Source organism: Alternaria postmessia, assembly GCF_024291825.1.
Source record: "Alternaria postmessia strain BMP 2775 chromosome Unknown scaffold_3, whole genome shotgun sequence".
In the NCBI taxonomy this organism is placed as follows: Eukaryota; Fungi; Ascomycota; class Dothideomycetes; order Pleosporales; family Pleosporaceae; genus Alternaria; species Alternaria postmessia.
Genome location: NW_026260076.1, coordinates 236,033 through 256,004, shown reverse-complemented (window position 1 = coordinate 256,004; position 19,972 = coordinate 236,033). Strand labels below are relative to the sequence as shown.

The 19,972-nt window shown below is 51.0% G+C and overlaps 5 protein-coding genes across 5 annotated transcripts; 3 read left to right on the top strand and 2 right to left on the bottom strand.

Moving 5' to 3' along the window:
- Positions 1 to 7,648: 7,648 nt before the first annotated feature.
- J4E82_000844 (uncharacterized protein) lies at positions 7,649 to 8,953 on the bottom strand (the record flags this gene model as incomplete). The annotated part of the gene is made up of 1 exon (XM_051727164.1): positions 7,649 to 8,953. The coding sequence occupies one exon, from the start codon at positions 8,951 to 8,953 to the stop codon at positions 7,649 to 7,651; it is 1,305 nt and encodes a 434-aa protein (XP_051592971.1).
- A 326-nt stretch (positions 8,954 to 9,279) lies between these two features.
- Positions 9,280 to 11,355, top strand: J4E82_000843 (uncharacterized protein; the record flags this gene model as incomplete). Its single annotated transcript, XM_051727163.1, has 2 exons — positions 9,280 to 9,595; positions 9,653 to 11,355. 2 exons carry the CDS (start codon positions 9,280 to 9,282, stop codon positions 11,353 to 11,355), a joined length of 2,019 nt encoding a protein of 672 aa, XP_051592970.1.
- Positions 11,356 to 13,129: 1,774 nt separating this feature from the next.
- J4E82_000842 (uncharacterized protein) lies at positions 13,130 to 14,416 on the top strand (the record flags this gene model as incomplete). Its single annotated transcript, XM_051727162.1, has 6 exons — positions 13,130 to 13,210; positions 13,333 to 13,473; positions 13,539 to 13,707; positions 13,757 to 13,974; positions 14,050 to 14,190; positions 14,273 to 14,416. 6 exons carry the CDS (start codon positions 13,130 to 13,132, stop codon positions 14,414 to 14,416), a joined length of 894 nt encoding a protein of 297 aa, XP_051592969.1.
- Positions 14,417 to 15,794: 1,378 nt separating this feature from the next.
- J4E82_000841 (uncharacterized protein) lies at positions 15,795 to 16,650 on the top strand (the record flags this gene model as incomplete). The annotated part of the gene is made up of 2 exons (XM_051727161.1): positions 15,795 to 16,477; positions 16,527 to 16,650. 2 exons carry the CDS (start codon positions 15,795 to 15,797, stop codon positions 16,648 to 16,650), a joined length of 807 nt encoding a protein of 268 aa, XP_051592968.1.
- Positions 16,651 to 18,033: 1,383 nt separating this feature from the next.
- J4E82_000840 (uncharacterized protein) lies at positions 18,034 to 19,843 on the bottom strand (the record flags this gene model as incomplete). Its single annotated transcript, XM_051727160.1, has 3 exons — positions 18,034 to 18,182; positions 18,254 to 19,511; positions 19,574 to 19,843. The coding sequence occupies 3 exons, from the start codon at positions 19,841 to 19,843 to the stop codon at positions 18,034 to 18,036; spliced, it is 1,677 nt and encodes a 558-aa protein (XP_051592967.1).
- Positions 19,844 to 19,972: the final 129 nt, after the last annotated feature.

The window sequence follows — 19,972 nt, the reverse complement described above, 5'->3', positions numbered from 1 at the left end:
CTTCTTGCACCTTCCTTTGTAGACAAGATGCAGATGTCTGTGCCATTGTGCATCATCAAAGCGTTAGCTCGCTTGTCTGCAGGCGCAGAAGTCGTTCGAGGTTAGCATTCAGGAACCAGTGCGGCTATTCCGCACTTCACGTGCGAATCCCGGCCTTTTCCGCCTCAGACCAGCGCCACAACCTCACTACGGCTTGATGGCTGGCAGAGCGCGGAATTGCGATAGATGGAGCCGTCTGCCTGGCGCCCGCGAGTCAACCGGGTCGTTCGATGGATTGGACAGGTTAACACTGACTCGCTATCATTATACCCGATGGCAATAGGTGCACTGCGATTTGAAAGGCATGTGTCAGCCTAGGAAATGTGGGTTCTAGTGGGTATTAGCAGTATCGACGGGGCCTCTGTTCTTGCTCTGGAGTTTCGGTGTTCGGTGTCTTGGAAACAGAGACAAGCGAGTGCGTCATTGGGCATGGCGTGGTGTGTTGGTCGGAAGCAGTGACATGGACGCGGTTCGTCAAGTGTTGGAAGACTGCACGGTGCAGCCATCGCATTGCCTTCCCAAAGCCGTTGATCATCGCCAGGGTCCAAAAGATGCATGCTGGGATCCCCATATTCATGCACGGTTGACAGCTTGGCCAGACTGTTCGAGGTGCAGATGGACCGGGAAGGTTGGAAGCATTCGGACAATAACCTCTCGACTGGAAATGATCAGGTCATCAAAGGGCTGTTCAACCCATACCCAGACATGGGGATTGCGTGTTTGAGAGCACACGAGCTCTGCACGCATGCCGTGTGCGCCGTGCAACAGCCCTCCCGATGAAACGCGCACTAAAAAGCAAAGGGCCAGGGCTATATGCGCTTAGCGACCAGGTTAGAACGGATTGTGGGGGCCATGTAAGGGCGCAGAGGAGCGCAGACTGAAGAAATGAGGGTTCGTTTGTAGCGCGACCCAGATCGACCCTTCCCAGCAGATAAATAAGCTACTGGAGAAGAGTGGAGTACACTAGCTCTCCATCGGGCCATGGCCATTCCCATTATTTTCACCGGTGGGACAGGGGACAAATCGACCTAGATCTCCTGCATGAGTTTGACACCTTGACAAGTCGCAAAGCTCGCCAACCACAGTACACAGCGACCTCGTGGCGGCACAGTCAAACCTCCGACGGTCATGGTCAAGCGAATCCTTCTCACGGCCTGTAATCCATCCGGACGGCCGTCATCTTGTGCTGTGTGACTTGGACCCTTGTCTTCCATGCCGTCGCCCTGCCGCGGCCATGAAAATCGCGTGTTTGGCTGCTTAACGGCCGCATCGAACGGCGCGTTGTCAGGGCCGCAGGATTGCCGCCCGGAACATATGCCGTAAGCTCGCACATGTTCAGCTTGTAACTGGCTATGCAACGGTGCGGTAACTTCAGAAACTATTGGACGTAGCCGCTTTATGATGTTGTTCGTGCACTAGCGTGGCACAAACACCAGCGCAGCGTGACGCACCTTTGTCACGAGCAACCACCATGAGTTTTTTTTTTGATCGATGTATGCTCGGAGTCCGCGATGGGGTCGACCTCATCGTGCATACGTTCCTCTACCGTATGTAAGCTCGCGGGATGGAACCGTTTGGGCGCCCTGCTTTCCAACCTTGGAATGCATGTGATGCAATGTGACTGGAAGCCGTAGTAACAGCCCTCATCTAACGTAATGTGTCCTATCGATCCATCGACATGCACGTCTGACTGGAAGCCATGCATGTCCCAAATTCTTGAAACGGCTTGGCTTGTTGCTGAACCATGACGATAGCCACCATCGCGGAAATAGTCTCCAGCCGCATAGCACCGCCATGTCGTCGGGTGACATGTCTGTCGGAGCTCGCTGCGAAATAAAAACACTTGCGGCATGGCTTCGTCTAGTCCGTAGTGGGGCCACCATCGCTCTCGATCGCTGAACATACCATATTCGCAATCCGATCATTTGCTAGACGGAGCAGAACGCCCGCCAATAATCCTTGCGCGGTGAGCACAGAGATGATTCGCGACGACGATACAGCCACCCTGTCACAGGGTCCCGGCCCACATGAGTGGATGGCACCGCAAGTCAGCCTTATTAAGGCAGTAAGGCCTCCCACTAACGAGCCGGAGTCGCAGACCATTAACCCCCGACCATGTCGACATCCTGGCGTGACAATCCGTGGTAGGACTGGTGTCGTGCCTACAATGTTGTTGGAAAGTAGCTTCGAAGCACCTGGATGACGTAGTCTTCGTAAAAATGATCAAGAAAATGAGAGAATGCGCAGCGTCGTATTGGTCAGGAATTGGGATTGAGATAGTGGTCGCTATTCAACGTCACTCGTACCAAGCTAGTGTAGGCAACAGCAGCGCCATATGCATCTATCCACACCAATTCCCAACAAGCGTTCTAACCGTGCTGTGTCCTTTTCGAATGATCCAAATGACTCTACTCGATACCTAGGTATACTCTAGTTTGGTGAAACGCCATAGCAATGCAATGATGCAGACAATACTGCGTTCGTAGATGAACAGGAATGCGAATGCAAAAACAAACAGGGTATCATGAACGAAAGTGAAGTGTTTATAGTCCTGGCAGCCCGTGGCCTTTCGTTGTCGGCGGGTCTCCAGTTTTTCCGCCTTCTGCGCTGCTAGCGAAGGTTTACGGCGACGAATCGAACCAGGGCAGGAGATACAGACTCTGTAAACGCTGAAGCGATCCTTTCCGAGACGACACAGTTGGTAAGTGTATCAGAAGCACGTTGTCTAGGTGGAAGTCGTTGAAGACTTTCTAGATGCTTTGAGATGAATTCTCTTGACGTGATCTCTCTATAAAAATCGTTAGCGACGTTCGATGCTGTGTGGGAGGGAGTGCGTATTTACCATGTTGTCCACACGACTGAAGACCCTGTCGCATCCTTCCCAGTCACACAAGACACCCGGGTTATGCTTTGCCTCATGTCTTGCAAGATCCTTTTTACTCGAGAAGCCCCCTCCTGTTGATTGTGGGCAATCGCCATGACGGCAAAAGAAAGACTTTGTGTGTCTCTTGTAGTGCTTCCTTAGATCGCAGCCCCGAGTGAAAACTGCTCTTGATGTGCATCCTGGGAAGGCACAACTCCACGTACCGTTCTTGTTCGGAATGCCATAGGATCGAAGGTCTGGCGACGAAGGAGAAAGTGATCGCGAGAGGGCTGGTGGTGATGTCTCTGAGGGGACGTTGGAAGGAATGCCACGGCCTGTGGATGACGATGTAGAGTGCGATCTTGACGGTCGAGGTGCGCCAAAGGACTGTGAGAGCAGCGTTGAGTCATGCGCGAGCATCGGAGGAGATGCCATTCCAGAGAAGGATGGGTAAGAGTACGACGTTACTTGAGGTAACGGTATTGACGAGGGTTGTGTCGACCAGAGTGCGTGGGGTGGGTATGGGGAGTCCATGACCGGTCTATAGTCTTGTGGTGGTGTGTACATTGCTGTGTGTCCTGACATGGTCGTTGATGGTCGGTGTGCCATGTGGTGTAAGGGTGGTGAGTACATGATGCTGGGAGGTGATTGACATGTGCTGGAGGGGTACAAGTGACCCATGCCGTCGTCTGGCGCCATGAGCGCTAGTTCTGCTTCGGAAGAAAAGAAGGTCATCATGGGTAGGGCGAGGTGGTGTAGTGTTCGAGAGTAGTTTGCAGTATTGCGGAAGTATATCAAGAGGGGATATCTGGCGGTCGTTAAATGGCCGCAAATCGAAGCCAACGCGGGTTGTATATCATGCAAAGAATAGGCCAGTGCGTCTAAGCGGGAAGTCCAACAGATGGGTGAGAATGACCAGTCTTAAGGCACAGACCCAAACTCTAGGGATTAGGGTATGGTAAGGCTGCTAGTCCGGGGTGTACAGGATTAGCCCGGGAGCGCACTAGGGACCACTCCACAACGGTAAGGCTGGGGCGTGAGACTCGTCGAAAAAGCGTAGCGGGCAGTGGCGGTGTTGTGATGTCTTGCAGTGCCTGAAACTCCACTCGGCCCTGGAGGACGGCCTGAAAATGACCAAGTTAGAACTTGCAAAATGCTGAGCGGTCGACCATGTGGCATATACTCCTCAAGGTAGATCCGGGGCGCAGACGAAGCTTGTAATGCTCTGCTGAAGGATAGATGGCTCTGTCGGGTCAGATATCCGACGAGGGAGTAGTAGCTACTGCTTGTCATGACGGGACATGGGTAATTTGGCTAACGCTTGTCGCGCGCTCGTCCCAATGAGATACCGTCCCATAGTTCGTGGTCCCAGTTCAGACCAGGTGCATAATCCCTTCACAATTGCGGTGGAGAGCGAGTGAGCCTCGCGGGCCGGCTAGCTAATCCTTGTGGGTGAAGGTACCGCCAACATGGCGACCGCACCGCTCTAGCGCTGGTCTGAGGAGTGGCCTACTAGGGCTAGTCTACTGGGAAAGCTTCATCCATTTCGCACTCGCTTGTGAACGACCCGTTAAGGAAATAATGCGATACCTAGCCAACGGCTAACAGCGCTTCGGTTGCCAGCATTTAATGGGATCGTCTCATCTCCAGGCTTTGATGAACATGGTATCTCGAGGCCGACATAGCGATGAGTGCTGAGCGCGACCACAACGAAAGCCACACTTTAGACTACGCCTAGTCCCACGGGCTGTTGGACCGACACCAGAGGCGGTAACAGATGAGGGGCAAAGGCGCGCTCTCCATGGCTTTGGAGATGATGGCCTGCCGATCGCAGCATGGTAGGATAGCGACGAAAATGAGTCGCTTACGCCGGCAAAAAATTTGGGCGTAGCGCATGGGGGGTACGCCCCGCGCTACTCTTGGGCCGGGAGCCGTGAGATATTTATAACCCCTGCAGCATTGAGCCCTGCGAGCAACATACAATCAAGAAATCATAGGGCAGGGTCTGAGTAAGCGACGTTTCAAGCGGTCTGTCAAATGGTCCAGTGTCTGCGGATAATTCTACTTAGTATTCACCGGCATTCTCCCTCCAGTAACAATGTCGCAACCTGTGACGGGCGGCCAGTGTTTGCCAAGACAGCTCCTGACAACAACGGTTTGATTACTTTCCGAATCACGACTCGTCCTGGTCAACTAGCTCAGCTGCGTAGCATGCAGTGAGCCTGTTGTTTTCGACATGGCTAAAGGGCGAAGGACGAAACATGACCAACGAGCGTGAGGGATGAATAGATGGATCCACATGCTGGCCAAAGCCAACGACAGTTTTCGAAGCGCCCGTTGTTCCAAAGCGGTTAAACTTGGTCTGGAAATGCTAGTACACTGTTGTACCTGATCGAGCTTTTTGGTGACAATGAGGTACACCGCGTTGTCTTCGGACCGTCGGACATACGCCATTTTGTCCGAGACTTGCGTATACACTTCGGAGCAAACGGTGGTAATGCAGACTCGGAGAACTTCTTCCCTAATCATGAAGGGAGTCCAACTGTCAAAAGTCGGATGGCCCCATTTCAACACGGGTAACGCCCGTGTAATAATGGCATATCCAGGCGCCACCCGGGTTGTACCGTTAGCAGCAGTCAGCATGCGTTGCCTGGCGCTTCTGCAATATCTACTAGATACACTATAGGTATACTCGATCAAAACATAGTTGGGTGTGAAGAAAGGCAACACAGACACTGTATGACTCTATGTAATGCCCCCTTCAAACAAAGGAGAAGCCCTGAAAGATTAAATCGCTTTCGCTGGCCAGCAATCGCAGGAGGTTTGAGTATAATGCGTTGCAAGAGATGACAAATGTCTCCTGTGATGGATGGCTAGCACCTTACTCGAAGAACGCCTTCCATCCTTGATCCCACCTTCCGCCAAGTGACTGACGGTTAAAGTCAGGAGCTTGCGTTGCGCTACACGTGCAACTCTTTCGATCCTCCGGAGAGTTCCTTCGTCACTTGCATAGGTAGCTTTGTTGCCTAGTGATGTGACAACGCAAGAGACATTGCCACCTATGGCCGCGCACCGGCGCTGCCTATGACCCTGAATGGACCAAACACCAACAGCTCGTATGTTAGCTGGCTCGCAAGCGCTCGGAAATGAACAGCCCCCCACCAATGCACTGCGTCTTAAGCTGAGCGAATCCAACATGCATTAAATTGATGATTCTTGCTCATCCACTCACGCTATGCTGTAATTAAGAGTGTAAATGGGAGCATCGCACACTAGGGCGAGGCAGATTTCGTATCCAAGGAAGAATGAAATATCATTTCAGTAAAATTTGAGGCCAACCGGAGACTCTGGAAGGTCGAAAACATCTTCTAGCATCTAACTGCGACATACCCCTTCTTCTGAGCAAGGGAAACTGGCTCAACCTGTCATCCAATGCCATCACTGCCCTAATGACGATATCCACTACAATCGATCTAAGAGGCGATGATTAACATACATGTAAACGAAGGATTCGATCTGTTCTCAGGCTTCCTACCACCATTTTTCTTTGAGAGTCATGCGTAAGTGATATCAACGTTTCCAGATCCCATGTTCGAACAGTGTGATATCGGTCCGAAGCCGATCATAAACTGAGTCTAACCGCTTCGAGGATCCGATACGATTGGACGGTACTGTAAACCTACAAGGGGGGTATACAACGGTTCTGTATCGGCGCGGTCGGCTTAGGCGACCCCAGAAATGCCGAGTATCCTCGTACGTTAGGCATCGAGACCTAACGTCCCGCATCGGTGACATGCAACGGGCCATGGGAGCTTCGTCCAGTACTCAACAACGGCAACACCCGAAGGCATCTACGGCAGCTGCTGCAGCCACAAAACCACAGCTCTGGAGTCACACATCTGCCAGTATATCATTGGCCGTTATAAGAAACATTAATGCCTGTGCCGTCATCGTTACCTCCAAACTTGATACGATCGAACTAGCAGAGCATCTTCTGTCATTAATTTCGACAACATCTAAAATTAGGCATCGCGACGTCGCTGAAGATGTCATTTCAAAGGTCGTGAGAGATCGGAAAGAATGTCGAGGTGAAACGTGGCAGTGTATGTCTTACACAGCCTCAATCGCCCACCTACAGATCTGCAATCGCCGACCTGCGGACCACCAAACGCCGACCCACGAATTCCCCAGCATTCATCTCCACGCTGAGTATGACGCTAGGAACATTTCCTGCATGGGTCGGCGGATTTGCGATTAGACGTCACGGCTGCGTCGTCCCAGTGGATAAACCAGAATAAGCAGCAATGATGCGGGAGGCCTAAGGTGCGAATTGCAAAATCATATCGCAGGGTGCCTGAACACACAGCCTTGGATCTGTAATTAAACTACACAGAACACTGTTTAGAGGCTGTGTTCATGCTTCTTTCCAGGACTAAGTTGAGTCAAATTTCCAGCATCTGAGAGACATGGACCACATGCGAGGCGGACAAAGTGAATCGAATATGGTGGTTCAGTGAGTCCCTATTTTTGGACGACATTGAACACGGAGCAATTTGTGTGATAGTCAGGATCTGAATGATAGCATGACCTGAGGCGGGCAGTATTTGTAAGCTTTAGACAAGATCCGCGATGCCAAAGTACTCGACTGCGATCTTCGTTGATACGTACAGCTGCTCATTGCTCTCAGTACATGAGCTACATCTTTAGAAGCAACTTCTCTCGAGGTTTGATGTTGATCTAGGCATGTCATCTTCCTGCCGTTGTCCATTCTTTCACCTGTCGGATGTCCATAACCTTCCCATCAGCACCATATCTCCCTTGCGCGTCCCACCAATCCCTCTTGACGCATATCTCCGGTCGCCACCTCATCGCCTTTCTCATTTTTTCTTCGCTCTTATCTTCTAACAAATCTGCAACTAGAGAGCCAATTGCAGGACATGCCATAAAACCGTTTCCAGAGCCCCCAACTGCTACAGTCAGGTGCTGCAGATCGGGGTGCTTGTCGATGAGAAAGATACGGTCAACAGTATCTGCATCCCAGCACATACGTGCGAAGCTGAAGTCCCTTTCTGCAAACTGTGGCAATGTCTCAGAAAGAAGAAGACGCATACGTGATGCTGCTTCTTTAGGAATTTGTTGGCGTGCGAATGGGATGGAATGCATCTCTCCATTATCATCGATGACAGGGTTGATGTATCCTGGATGTTCATCGCAGAGCTTCATTTCATGTCTCTCACCATCCGGTTCAATAAAAAAACCTCGATCCACACCATAGAGGACAGGTAAGTTCCGGCATTGCTCTGCTTCTTCGGCGGAGAGTGGGATGTGTGCGAGTGTCCACGCTGTGGGTCGAAGCTGTCGCTCGAAGTCTAGGAGTAGGTCGCTGTTCGCACCAGCCGACAAGATGGTTTGCTGAGCCTTATGCTCTACACCGTCTGTGGTCCTCGCCCCCAGCACTGCGTTCTTGTCTGGACTATAAAGGAGCTCGCCAACCCTTCCTTCCATGCTACCAGTCACAAACTGCACGCCCAATCTAACAGCCTCTTTATGCATAGCCCTCAAAGCCCCACTAGCGAACACCCACCCTGCAGCTTCCTTCTTCCAAAAGCCCCTCCAGCCTGGGAAGTCACCTTGAAGCACTCCTTCGGGCATTGTCCTTTGGAAATCATGCTTTGTGTTCAAGGCCACAGGAAGTGTCTTCTCGCCTTTGGCATACTCTATACATCGCTCAAATGCTTCATCGCCCACGGCGGCCATGATAAAACCGGTGTCGTGGTAGAAAGGCGAGAAGAGGGGATCCGTTTTCCATGCTTGCATCGCAAGCTGGGTCAGCCGGTTCCAGAAGAAATCTTCTTCGGAGTCGGAGTCGGACGGCTCGTTGCTCTCTTCCGCGATCTTGTTGAGATCTTCGCCGGCAGAAATGGCAGAGGGGAATGGGTTGCCGTCAACGACTTTGATGGAGGTGTGACCACGGCGAGCGAGCTCGAGGGCAATGGAGCACCCCCATGTTCCAGCGCCTATAATGAGGAAATCGCTACTCGTCTGCAGCATGATGAAAACGTGAGGTGGTGTATATAAGCTGCTCTGGGGGCCTCATTGTGTGTGTTCTTGCTGGCGCCACCTTCCACTTTGAGACCCCCCCGCCAGAATCTGGCGGGAAAGGCGTCATCGACTGACGATGCTGAGCTCGTCCGATGCTCATGTTTCAATTGCACCTACCTAGGCGACTACGGCATTCATGACGCTCTCGCCGAGCTGGAGCCGCAAAACGCGTGAGCACGTGGAGATGGGCACGCTATCTCAAAACGGCCGGGATCCCCGCGGCGAAACTTGTTCGACGTCACTTTCAGGCCAGAGCAACAACCTCGCGCGCCTTGATGTTCCGCATACACCCTGTGATACCGCGCAATACCTGGCGAGTGAATACAGTCGCCAGACAATGGAACCAGACACGACTAGCTGCGAAGGCGGCGGCGGCCACTCCTAAGGGCGGGCGCGTCGGCAAGGAGAAATACTGGAGCGACGAGAAACTATCAATAAGCCACAAATATCCATTGAGCCTAGCTGTCGCGAAGGTAATACACCCTGACAAAGAGGTCAAAACGAGGAGGAAGAAAACGCGAAATGAAAAGAAAGCGGTAACAACGGGAGGCATCCACGTCAGAACACAGATCGTAAGTCCTGACCTATGCGGTACGTCAAGTCCCGAATGTTTCTTCATAGAGGCGAACTGACACGAGTTACTGCCAGACGACGTATTCAAATATGTCGGTCACGAGTTAGACAAGTACAAAGGTTGCGACATCCTCGATATCAATCCTGGCGCTGGGCTCTGGTCGCAAAAGCTGCACCAATACCTCCAACCGCGAAGCCACGTGCTCCTCGAACAACGCCATGACAAGTTCAAGGAATTTCTCGACCCTCTCCTCACGGCGCCCGGCTCCAAGTACTCGCTCGTCGACGGAGATCCAACCGTACTGCAGACATACCGCGACTTGGTGACAAATGGCGTATTCCCGTATCAGACCGTGCTGGATGCCGAAGACCCCCGAGCACAGGAGCCAAACAACACGCTGCTAGTTACAGGCTCCCTCGTCTGGGACCCAACACTCCCCGGTCTTGGCTTTGACTCGATGGCGAAACAGCTCGCCTACCACTTCAGCTCCGCCGCATGGGCGAATGACCTGTTCCATGCCTTTGGACTCGTGCGCACATTATTCTGGGTACAAAACAACGATTACGCTTCTATTATTCCCGAATCTATCGGTATCTTGCAGAAGACGACTCGTATCATGGAGATGACACAGAACACGAAACTCTTTGTGACCGCAGAGCGCGCCCCACGCAACAAGGGTAGAGCTTCTTCGGGCCGTAACCCGCAATATGAGATTGAGACTACCGTCCGTGCTATGGCGAATGGAAGGAATCACGGCATAGAACTTCCACCACACCGACGCGACAACATTCATGATTTTGCTACAGATATTGAGCGAACATCCAACGGCACAGGTATAGTCAGCCATGCTGAAATGGAGGAATATCTCCGCGACCAACACCTAGCCGGCAAGAGCGCCGTTGGTCTGCTTCCCTTGGGCACCATCGAAAACTACGAAGCATTGAAAGACATTGCGGAGAAGCATCCGGAAATAGAACTATTTGTTCCAGCGGAGGAAGCTGCTACAAGGAAAAAAAGACGAAAAGTACCTCTTGATCACCCCTACAAGGCCAAGATGAGAATCGCGCACAACTTTTTCGCTTCTCAACAGCAGGCATATAAAAACAAAGCGTTGGCATCGGCCATTGCAGACATTGGCGAAGAAATGTACAAGCTCGAATGCGAGATCCTCGGCATGCAGGATGGCCTTGAGAAGGATTCAGCAATGGCTAGGTTAGCCGAACTGAACACGAAGTGGGATCAGGGCATTCAAAGTCAGAACGCAAACTACGCCATGGCATCCGTAGCAGAACTCGATGACCGTATCTCCATACGATCGCCATCTTCCTTCCACTTACAATGGGACACCCGCCCTTACGAACCTTTCGTGATGCGCAACGATGAAGTCTGGCCTCAGAATCGCCTGTCCCTTGTCTTCTCCGAACCCACTCCCAAGCCCGTTTCCGAATTCCCCGACTTCCACAAATGGGTAACAGACTTTATGTTCGGACTTTTCGCACATCCCAAGGATGGTGTCAATGCTGCCCTCGACAAGATGCAGCACGGACTGAGCGATATTATAAACGAGTGCCCTACCTTGAAGGACCCGGAAAAGGGTGGCCGATTACAAATGGAACATCTTAGGGTGAGGATGCTGACGACCGAGATGATCATCGAGCTTGTGAAAGCGTACAAAGATTGGCCGTTCAAGGCGCCGGGCAGTGATCATAGTGCTTACTTTAAAAACAAGCATGTGGAATCTGTGACCGCTGGGTTTCATGCACCAGAGTCTCTTTAGAATATGTTATTGAACTTCAGAATCTGTCAACTTTTCTTTTCACGAATGAAGAAGATAACACAATCGAAATGAATGCGCATGACGTGTGGAGTGCCATTGACGTAAGGAGGCTAAGAGACGTGACGATTTGGAAAGAAACACGTACGCAGCGGCAGACTATTCCCATTGCATGGGGAGGAAGATGAACGACTTTGAGGAAATCGGTATCAAGGTGACTTGCTTTCTCTCGAGCTCTAGCAATGCACTCAGAGATCTAGCATGCGACGATGGTGGTCGGGGTGAACATGAGGCTGATGTAAGTTAGCATGGCTTCTATCAATAGATCTGACTCAGGCATGACCGACGGCGGTGTGAGTCCTGCGCTATCTGGACTACTCAGACTTTGTAATGCCATGAATGTAGAAAAGCTCTGGTACAGCCTTTGGGGAACTCCAGAAAATGAACTGTTGGCGCAATGGAAGCGTTCTCCCTGCTCACCATTGAAGCCAGAATGAGCAGAGCAGAAGAGAATGACATATCGTGGTTCAATTCGATTAAGCCAGTGCTCAGGTAATCGTTTTAATACTCGAGAGTCAAGATCTAGTTCTGAGCACCTTATTCCCAACTCTGAGTGATGTCATCGTGAACTTTGTCATCTATCGTTTCGGTATCTCATCCTTCAGGTAAGCCCAAGATGCGCACATAACTGTGACGAAACTTCTACAGAAATAGAAGTGTCCTGTTGCGGGACTTGCCAAGCTAGTAGACTTGGTACCACAACTAAGTATGTCGAGCGGCGATTAAGTGACGAAATAAGATCTTTCGCTTTTGGGTCTCGATCATGTGGTACATAGCTCTAAATGCTTGTCTATGTAGAAATGGAAATCCGGATCGAGTGTGAGCGTATTTTCATCGTATCCTGGGGTTTCTCACCAAAGTGGTACAGTTAGGCTACTGTCCTTCTAAGAAACCGCGTTTGTCAGGTACTGTGGATCAGCACCCACGGCACGCGCAAGACGCCCCTGAACTTCCCATATGTTTCTTTCGGGGATAGGTCTTCTGGTTGAATGCCACCATCGTTCGGCCACGCTATGGAAATACGCAGGTAGATCTCGTCGTGACTGTGCATAGCAGCTTTCGCGTCTTCGTATCATCGTTGCAATAGGTCAAAATGTCGATAACTCCGAGGCACCAGTAGATTCTGATTCTGGTAGGCCCCACGCTGCGGCGTCATCGCAAACACACTTTCCTGATGATTATTGATAGATGAAAAGCAAGCCGAATGTTCGGCGCAAGCCGTCGCCGAAGGCCCTCGGCCTCGTGTACCACACAAGCTGCAGGCTTGCATTTGACAGCGTCCACGATCTGAGTGGAGACGATCTGGCTTTTGTCCGATACAAGAGCTGCGGGATGTCTAGCGGCAGCGCCCGTCGGAATTCAAGGGGAATAAATTGATGGTGTGGCATTACTGCAGGAATCAATGTACAGGGTATGAGGTGCTTTAGACGCGTCATTGAAGCGCCAGACATCCAACGTCGCCGATATGCAACTCGGAACAAGGTGACTCGGATGAGATATCGACGCCACCTCAGGAGTGTATCTCGGTGGTGTTGGTGGATGGATCCAACGAGGTGAGAGAACACGAAAAGGGGAGACATAGCTTGGGCGGAACTAACCACGCTAGTGGATGAAACAAGCCTAGCCTCTTTTTCCTTGTTCAGTGGCTTCGACGCGACTTTCCCAGCTACCATCATCACATCACCCCCACTCTCGCGCTCGATCTGGCATTAAAAAAATGTCCGGAGCAGACAACAACCCAAGGAAGCGGAAAGCTGAGCCTCGCGAACGGCAAGATGGCGACGAGAAAAGAGCTAAGGTAAGTCCTTTTCTTCGTGCGACTGTCAAAACTCCGACCGTCCTTGCAGTCTTGCCCTTACAGTTCTATTTTCGTCATGCAGCTGCTGCCGTGATCTTTATCAGGCTGATGTAAGACCTCAGGGTAAAAGAAACTGGGATATGCCCCGTAGGGGTGGGATCCAATCTCGTGCTATCAAGCCCGGTGATGCGGGCATATGGGCAACATGCGCTATGAAGAAGGAAGCAAAATCCGTCTCTGACCTTCGAGATTTGTTCCAAGAGGTAAGAAAAACCTTAATATTGCACTGCGATCGAGTTGTACGACCGACGATGCTGATTAGTGGCAGTACGCTACTACGCTGTATGGCACGGCCGAGTCCAATGGCACGGCTGCAGAGGACAGCTCTGATTCCGAAGGAGGTGATATTGAAGCTGAGATCAAAAAAGAGCTCGCCGATATCCGCAAGCCGGCCACAAAGCCATTGTTCACATCCCTCAAGCTCGATACCCAATGCTGTAAGGATTGCCAACCATGCTTATGACAATTCATGCTGACCAATCCAAGTGATGTTCTTCAGGACACGCTCACCTATCGAACCTGTCATGTTTGTTCATAAGATCTGTCAGGACATTGCAAATGGCGCACAGCCAAAGAACTTACGTTACGTCAAGCGACTAACACCCATCACTGCAACAGATAAGGCTACTCCTCAGGGTCTTGAAGCTGTCGCGAAAGAAGTCCTCGCACCCCACTTTCATGGCGCAGATCAAGTGGGGAAGAAGGTGAGTACAAGCTCCTTCTATTAGATGATGCAGCCTCGTCGTGCAAAGATCTTCGCTAATGCGCGTCGACCCAAGTTTGCAATACGTCCATCGATACGCAACAACAAGGAATTTTTGAGAGACGGTGTCATCAACACAATTGCAGCTGCGGTTGGTCCCGGGCACAAAGTCGACCTCAAAAATTATGATCTCCTTATTCTTGTAGAGATTTACAAGGTACGGTTATGCCCCCCTATGGTAGTCACGCGTCTTAGCTGCACGGTGTGATGAGATTCTGGTAATTGCTTACGTCTGATAGAATGTCTTGGGTATGAGCGTGGTTGGGCCTGATTTTGAGAAGCTCAAACGTTTCAACATTGAAGAGCTTCGTCAGCCATTGTCTTCTGTCAAACCAGAAACCGACGATCAGTCGGGAAAGATCAACAAAAACAATAGTGCCTGAGAAGGAGATGAACGGATGTGCTGCGTGGGGTAGCAGTCTCGTGGCTAGAACGCCCAGCGCAACATTGTCCACAAACCGAATAAACCTCCGATCGGGGCCACTATGGCTTGCATTGATGGTTACCCTTGGGATGAAGCAGACGACTGGTGAAACATCGGAGGAGGTACAACAGCTATTCAGATGCTGACCTGAGACCCAGCGTTCTACTGCGACTCGTCTCCGATCTGTCGGGTGTATATTTTAGGGCTTGCACGGACCGCCACCATTATGACGGAAGGGCGTCGATGGTGTGGAAGTAGTTGACTGGCCAGGTCCTTGTAACAGATTGCGCCGAGCGAACGGAGGCCCCATACCAGCCTGACGTTGCGCTGATCACAACATTCCGCTCTCTCACACCACACTCATGTTCACGTGGTCACTTACCGTCTCTCAGGTTCCATCAGCATGTGCTATCGAGAGACGTTAATCATTGATGCATCCTTGAACCTTGCCTCTGCATAGCCAATCATGACACGCGATAGGCGACATTCTTACCGGACGCCTAACCGCTTGTAGGTGCTCTTAACGAACGGTGAGAACGCCAGCCTGGACGCCTCTCGCGTCCTTCTCCGCGTCCTTCTCCGGCTTTGCTAGTCTTATTCGCTCAGAAAGAAGGCGCTTGCCTACAAGCTCCGTACACGCATGAATGACTTTTGCTTTTCCGCTAAGCAGGGGATAAACGAGAGGGTAGTCGAGGTGGCTTGTAGAATGATTGGAATTTGTAGAAGTGCTACTATGTGTCGACTGTGATGCGAATCGGTTTGGCCGAACGAAGGAAATGGTTTCATCAACTGGAATTCAGCATACTCGGTCTTGCTCGGTCTGGCGTTACGATGCTTTTGCTTCCCGACGTACATCGGAAAATCTGTTGCAACCAGATCGATCTATGTCGACACGATGTAAAAGGAACACTATGAGAAGTTGTTCATGTAGCATCGGGCCATTCTTAATGCTTAGAGAGTCCCTGACATGCAGCAGTCCACAAGCTCCCGGCCTCCACTTTCGGATCACGCTAAGCCTCGCCTGAATCTAGTACATCGCTACCCAACTCTTCATAATGCATCTTCCCCCGCTGGATGTCGCAATCTATCCCCTCACCAGTATGAGCCGTGGTACGTATGCTCTAAAGCACGCTCGGCCCTCTTCGTCAACTTCATCATCTTCGTCGTCTTCATCAACATCTTCACGTACTGCCATCACTACACTCGACTTTCCTAGCATACAGAGGGTGATCAGATCAGTGTTCCGATCCTCGAAAATCACTGTGCAGCAAGTTGAAGTTCTACAAAGATGCCTCCATCAAGTTTACCTCACAAGACTAGAAGATGGTAGTTGTTTAATGCTTAAATGCCCACCACCTTACAACGTGCGACTCCTCCGGCACGAGAAACACCTCCTGGAAACGGAACGGAGGACGCTCGAGACATTACACGAGTACACACAAATACCTGTCCCTCAACTCATCAAGTATGATGGTCACGGCGGACCGCTCAGCACACCATTTCTCATGATGAGCCACATAGCCGGTCGCAAGCTTTCGGAATTTGCGCCGTATCTTACAGCCAGCGAACGAAGTTCCATCGACCAAACACTGGGTGTTTATGTCCGCGCTCTCACTACGCTGTCAGCAACCCAATTCGGCATGACACACCGAGTCTTCGCCAAAAAGGGCAGCAATTCCTGGCGCGAGGCCTTCCTCGCTCTCCTCGAAGCAACAATCCGCGACGCGGAAGATATGCTCGTCAACGCACACTCTGAAAGCATACGATTCTGGGTCGGCAAGCACGCGCAATGCCTAGAAGATGTCATTGAGCCGCGTCTTGTGGCCTTGAACGTATGCGACCCCGAAAACGTGCTTATCGACGAGCGTACTAAGCAGGTCGCTGGTCTGGTTGGTTTCTCAAACGTCATCTGGGGCGATCCGCTGATGAGCGGCGGTATGGCGGATGGCAACGAAGCGTTCTTCGCCGGCTTAGGGGACTACCCGGTCAAGACTGCGAGTGCGAGGACCAGAATGCTCATGTGAGTGGTGGTGCGGGTAATTAGGGGGTCGCAGTACTAACCGTGATAGGTACAAAACTTACAGAGCAACAGTGCGAATTGTCGCACACCACTACCGGCCGCATGACGGCATCGATGAACTTGGTGCGAGGCGAGAGTTGAGCTATGCGCTCAACGACCTTGCAGCCATCTAGGCTATAGTAGCGTAAAAGGCCTAGAATGGCATTAGATTTCTCATCATGCTTTGCATCAAGCGGGTCAGGTGTTAAACGAACATACATGGCGTTACAGGAGTGCTCCAGATGTATGGGTACTATATTTTTTTTTATCTGGAAAGAGTTTGGGCTTCAGGGCGTAGAGCGTCTCTTTCTTGCACTATGGATGATCGGGGATAGCCAGAAGAGTAGTCGCTGCAGACCATTGACATTGATGGACTGTTTACGGCTAGGTGTAGCGAGCGGTGTAACATCGCTGTGTGCTATTACTGAACGCCTGGATTAGTTACGAAGGGGCGTAAAGTGCTGAGTTTCACCGCATAAGAATGAGCTTTTTGCAAGCTTACATTGTGTATTATACTCCCTCCACAATATGAGTTTCACTCCTACTAGACGATACAGTCATACCGTCCGTCGTTTACGCGTGTCTTTGCTCATTGATTGATGCTTGTCGCGTGAGCTAGTGACTGGAGAGGGAAGAAAGTGGATATAGTTACCGTCTTGAATTTGTCGTAAATGTTATTACTTCGCCTAATGACGCGACGGTACAGCAACTGGGGTAGGCGAATGTTGTGATTCGAAGCAACATCGCGGTGTCATAAGCCGCTCAGCCCCAGAAACGTGCATAGACACACAGAGAATGTAACGTTCTACCTCGATACCCATAAGTACTAATTTGCGGAGTGGGTCGAGCTACTGTGCCGCCCTTGGCCATGGATCATAAGTGCTGACGACCCATAACCTACAATTACCATACATGCCATGCATCGTCTACCCTTGCCAACACATGCGTGTCCACTGCCTACTCTAATGCTCCATCTCGCTCACCCCTGTTTCTGGAATCGATTAGTGGTAATCTGTGGAAGCACATCCGCCAATCATCTACGTCGAAGTTCGCTAGATAACGCCTCATTTGGAGTAGTGCGAGGGAGGGGTAGGCGAAGATAGACGACACATGGCGGGCCGATGTTCTTCGGAGTTGCACGTTCGTAGCTTCTCGCTACTTTTGTAGGAGATGGGTAAGAGCGGCTTAGCGTGAACAAAGTGGGTGACGACGAGGCTGTAAGCCTTGAAGGACAACTGTAATTCAGGTCTTTCCAATCATGTGACAAGTCTGTGTTAACCTGCCTTTCTATATAGATTCGGTGCCTCGCTCGCTTATTGTCATGTGCAGAGTTTACTTGTGAAGAATGACCACAGGATTCAAAGGAGATGGCCTTCAGTTTCGGAGTACGACAAGCGCCTGGTGGCGAGGAAGATAACATGGCTCGAGCTGCCACTTCCCGAAACAAGGCTTGAAGGATGATGTTTCGGAGCGACACATGATAAGAGATGCGCCAAATAGTTGTCATTACCATGAGTTCACAATTTCGCGTCAAGTCGAGTTGAGCCCTTTAGCGCATCGTCGATAGTAGACATAGCCTGGACAAGTTTTTCTTCTTGCAACCTCGGTGCAACGACTTGTACGCAAAGTGGTGTTCCAAGGTAGATCGATCGATCGAAGTCAGCCCCTAAAGAAAATGTTAGCCATACAGCAACTCGGTGTGCTTTCAGCACTCGCCAGTCAAGCGGCACTACTTACAAAGCTCTCTATTTGCCTTATCCCAGCTGCCTAATGGCTTCGTGTCCGCCATCTCTCCCTCCATATCTGCCGTTCCGAATGATCTTACTGGCACAACACCCGCCGGGTAATCCAACAGCACGAAGGAGCTAGTGTAACTAACACCATTGTAGCGGTCAATGGGCGGCACAGGATGTGGCGCAACAGGACAGATAAAGGCATCAATCTCGCCATGCTGGTCTTTCCAGATCTGCAAAAACTTCTTTCGTAACTGCTCGCGTTTACCGTGGAGTTGCTGGACTTTGGGAAGCTCCATGGGCTTCTTACGCTTGAGCCGTGTGGATAACCAAGGTGAGAGAGGCTCTTTGAAGGACTCCAGGATATCAAACATTGCGTTTCCGCCCTCAACACCAAAAAGTGCGTTAGCGAGGGATTGGCATTGTGAGAAAAGTGGTGTGATATCCATCTCAACCACCTCAGTTCCGGACTTCTTCAATTTGTCTTTGACTTCATCTAAGATGTTCAGGATTGGAGGATGCGGTTCGATGACTCCATCTCTTCTGACGACACCAATTCTCAACTTCTTTCGTGTTGTGGACAAGGAAGACCATGGTGATGGCACGACATCCGGGTCCATTCCCCAGGGTTGCTGTGTTGATACTGCGGAGAAGAAGAGTTCGACGTCGCGCATAGTGTGGGCGAGCGGCCCAGCACTGGCTGGGATACCAATTTTCGTCGCTCCAGGCAGCATACCACCCTCTTGGCCGGCGTAAGGTATGCGTTCCCAGCTAGGTTTGATACCAAAGGTTCCATCGCACATGGCTGGTATCCTAATACTACCGCCAACATCTGTACCCACACCTAATACCGAGCCGCGCATTGCGATCAATGCTCCTTCTCCCCCTGAACTTCCGCCAGCGGTTACAGCGGTATTGAGTGGGTTGATAGTGCGCCCAAAGACATTATTGTGGGAGTCCAGAGCCATGAGCGTCTGGGGTACATTTGTCTTGCAGTACAAAACTGCTCCAGCGCCCAGCAAGCAATCGACCAGGACTGAGTTTTCTTCCGCTGGCTTGAAGCAAAGGGCTGCGAGGCCAATAGAAGCATCGTAACCACGCACCCTAAAAGTATCTTTGAGAGAGACAGGCACACCATGCAGAGGTCCAAGAGGTGCTTTTCCTGATGCTAGATGGTCGTCAAGTTCCGAAGCTCTCTTCAGCGCATCATCGAAGAAGACCTCTGTAAGGCAATTTGTGAGTTGATGGGCAATCGCCGCTCTCTGTTTCAATGTCAGACACTAATAGGCGATGCCAACTGCGGATTCAGTAAGAAAAGACATACTTTACAAAAGGCTCTCGTTACATCAATGCACATTAGTTTCCTGGCCTTGATCGCTTCGGCCAGCGCGACAGCATCATAATTTTCGGTGATGTCCAATTCCTTCTTTGTTAGAATCCCGGACTTGTGTGGTATATCCGTATAGCTCTTAACATTGGCCTCGGGTAAGCTGCTCAGCTTCCACTCCTTTGGTATGCGTCCGTCTTGTTTTTCCTTCTTCCGTTTTGATACAGACTGCCAATCGGCCTTGGATGATAAACTTTCCTGAGACATTGCGATGCTTGAGTGTGTCGAAGACCAGCGTCGTGATGTCGCGGAGATGGTGAATGCTAGGGTAGAAGCCGAGGTATGCCACGAACGGACTAGTGCCTTGAGGGGTAGGGAACATTGATTGCTGACTCT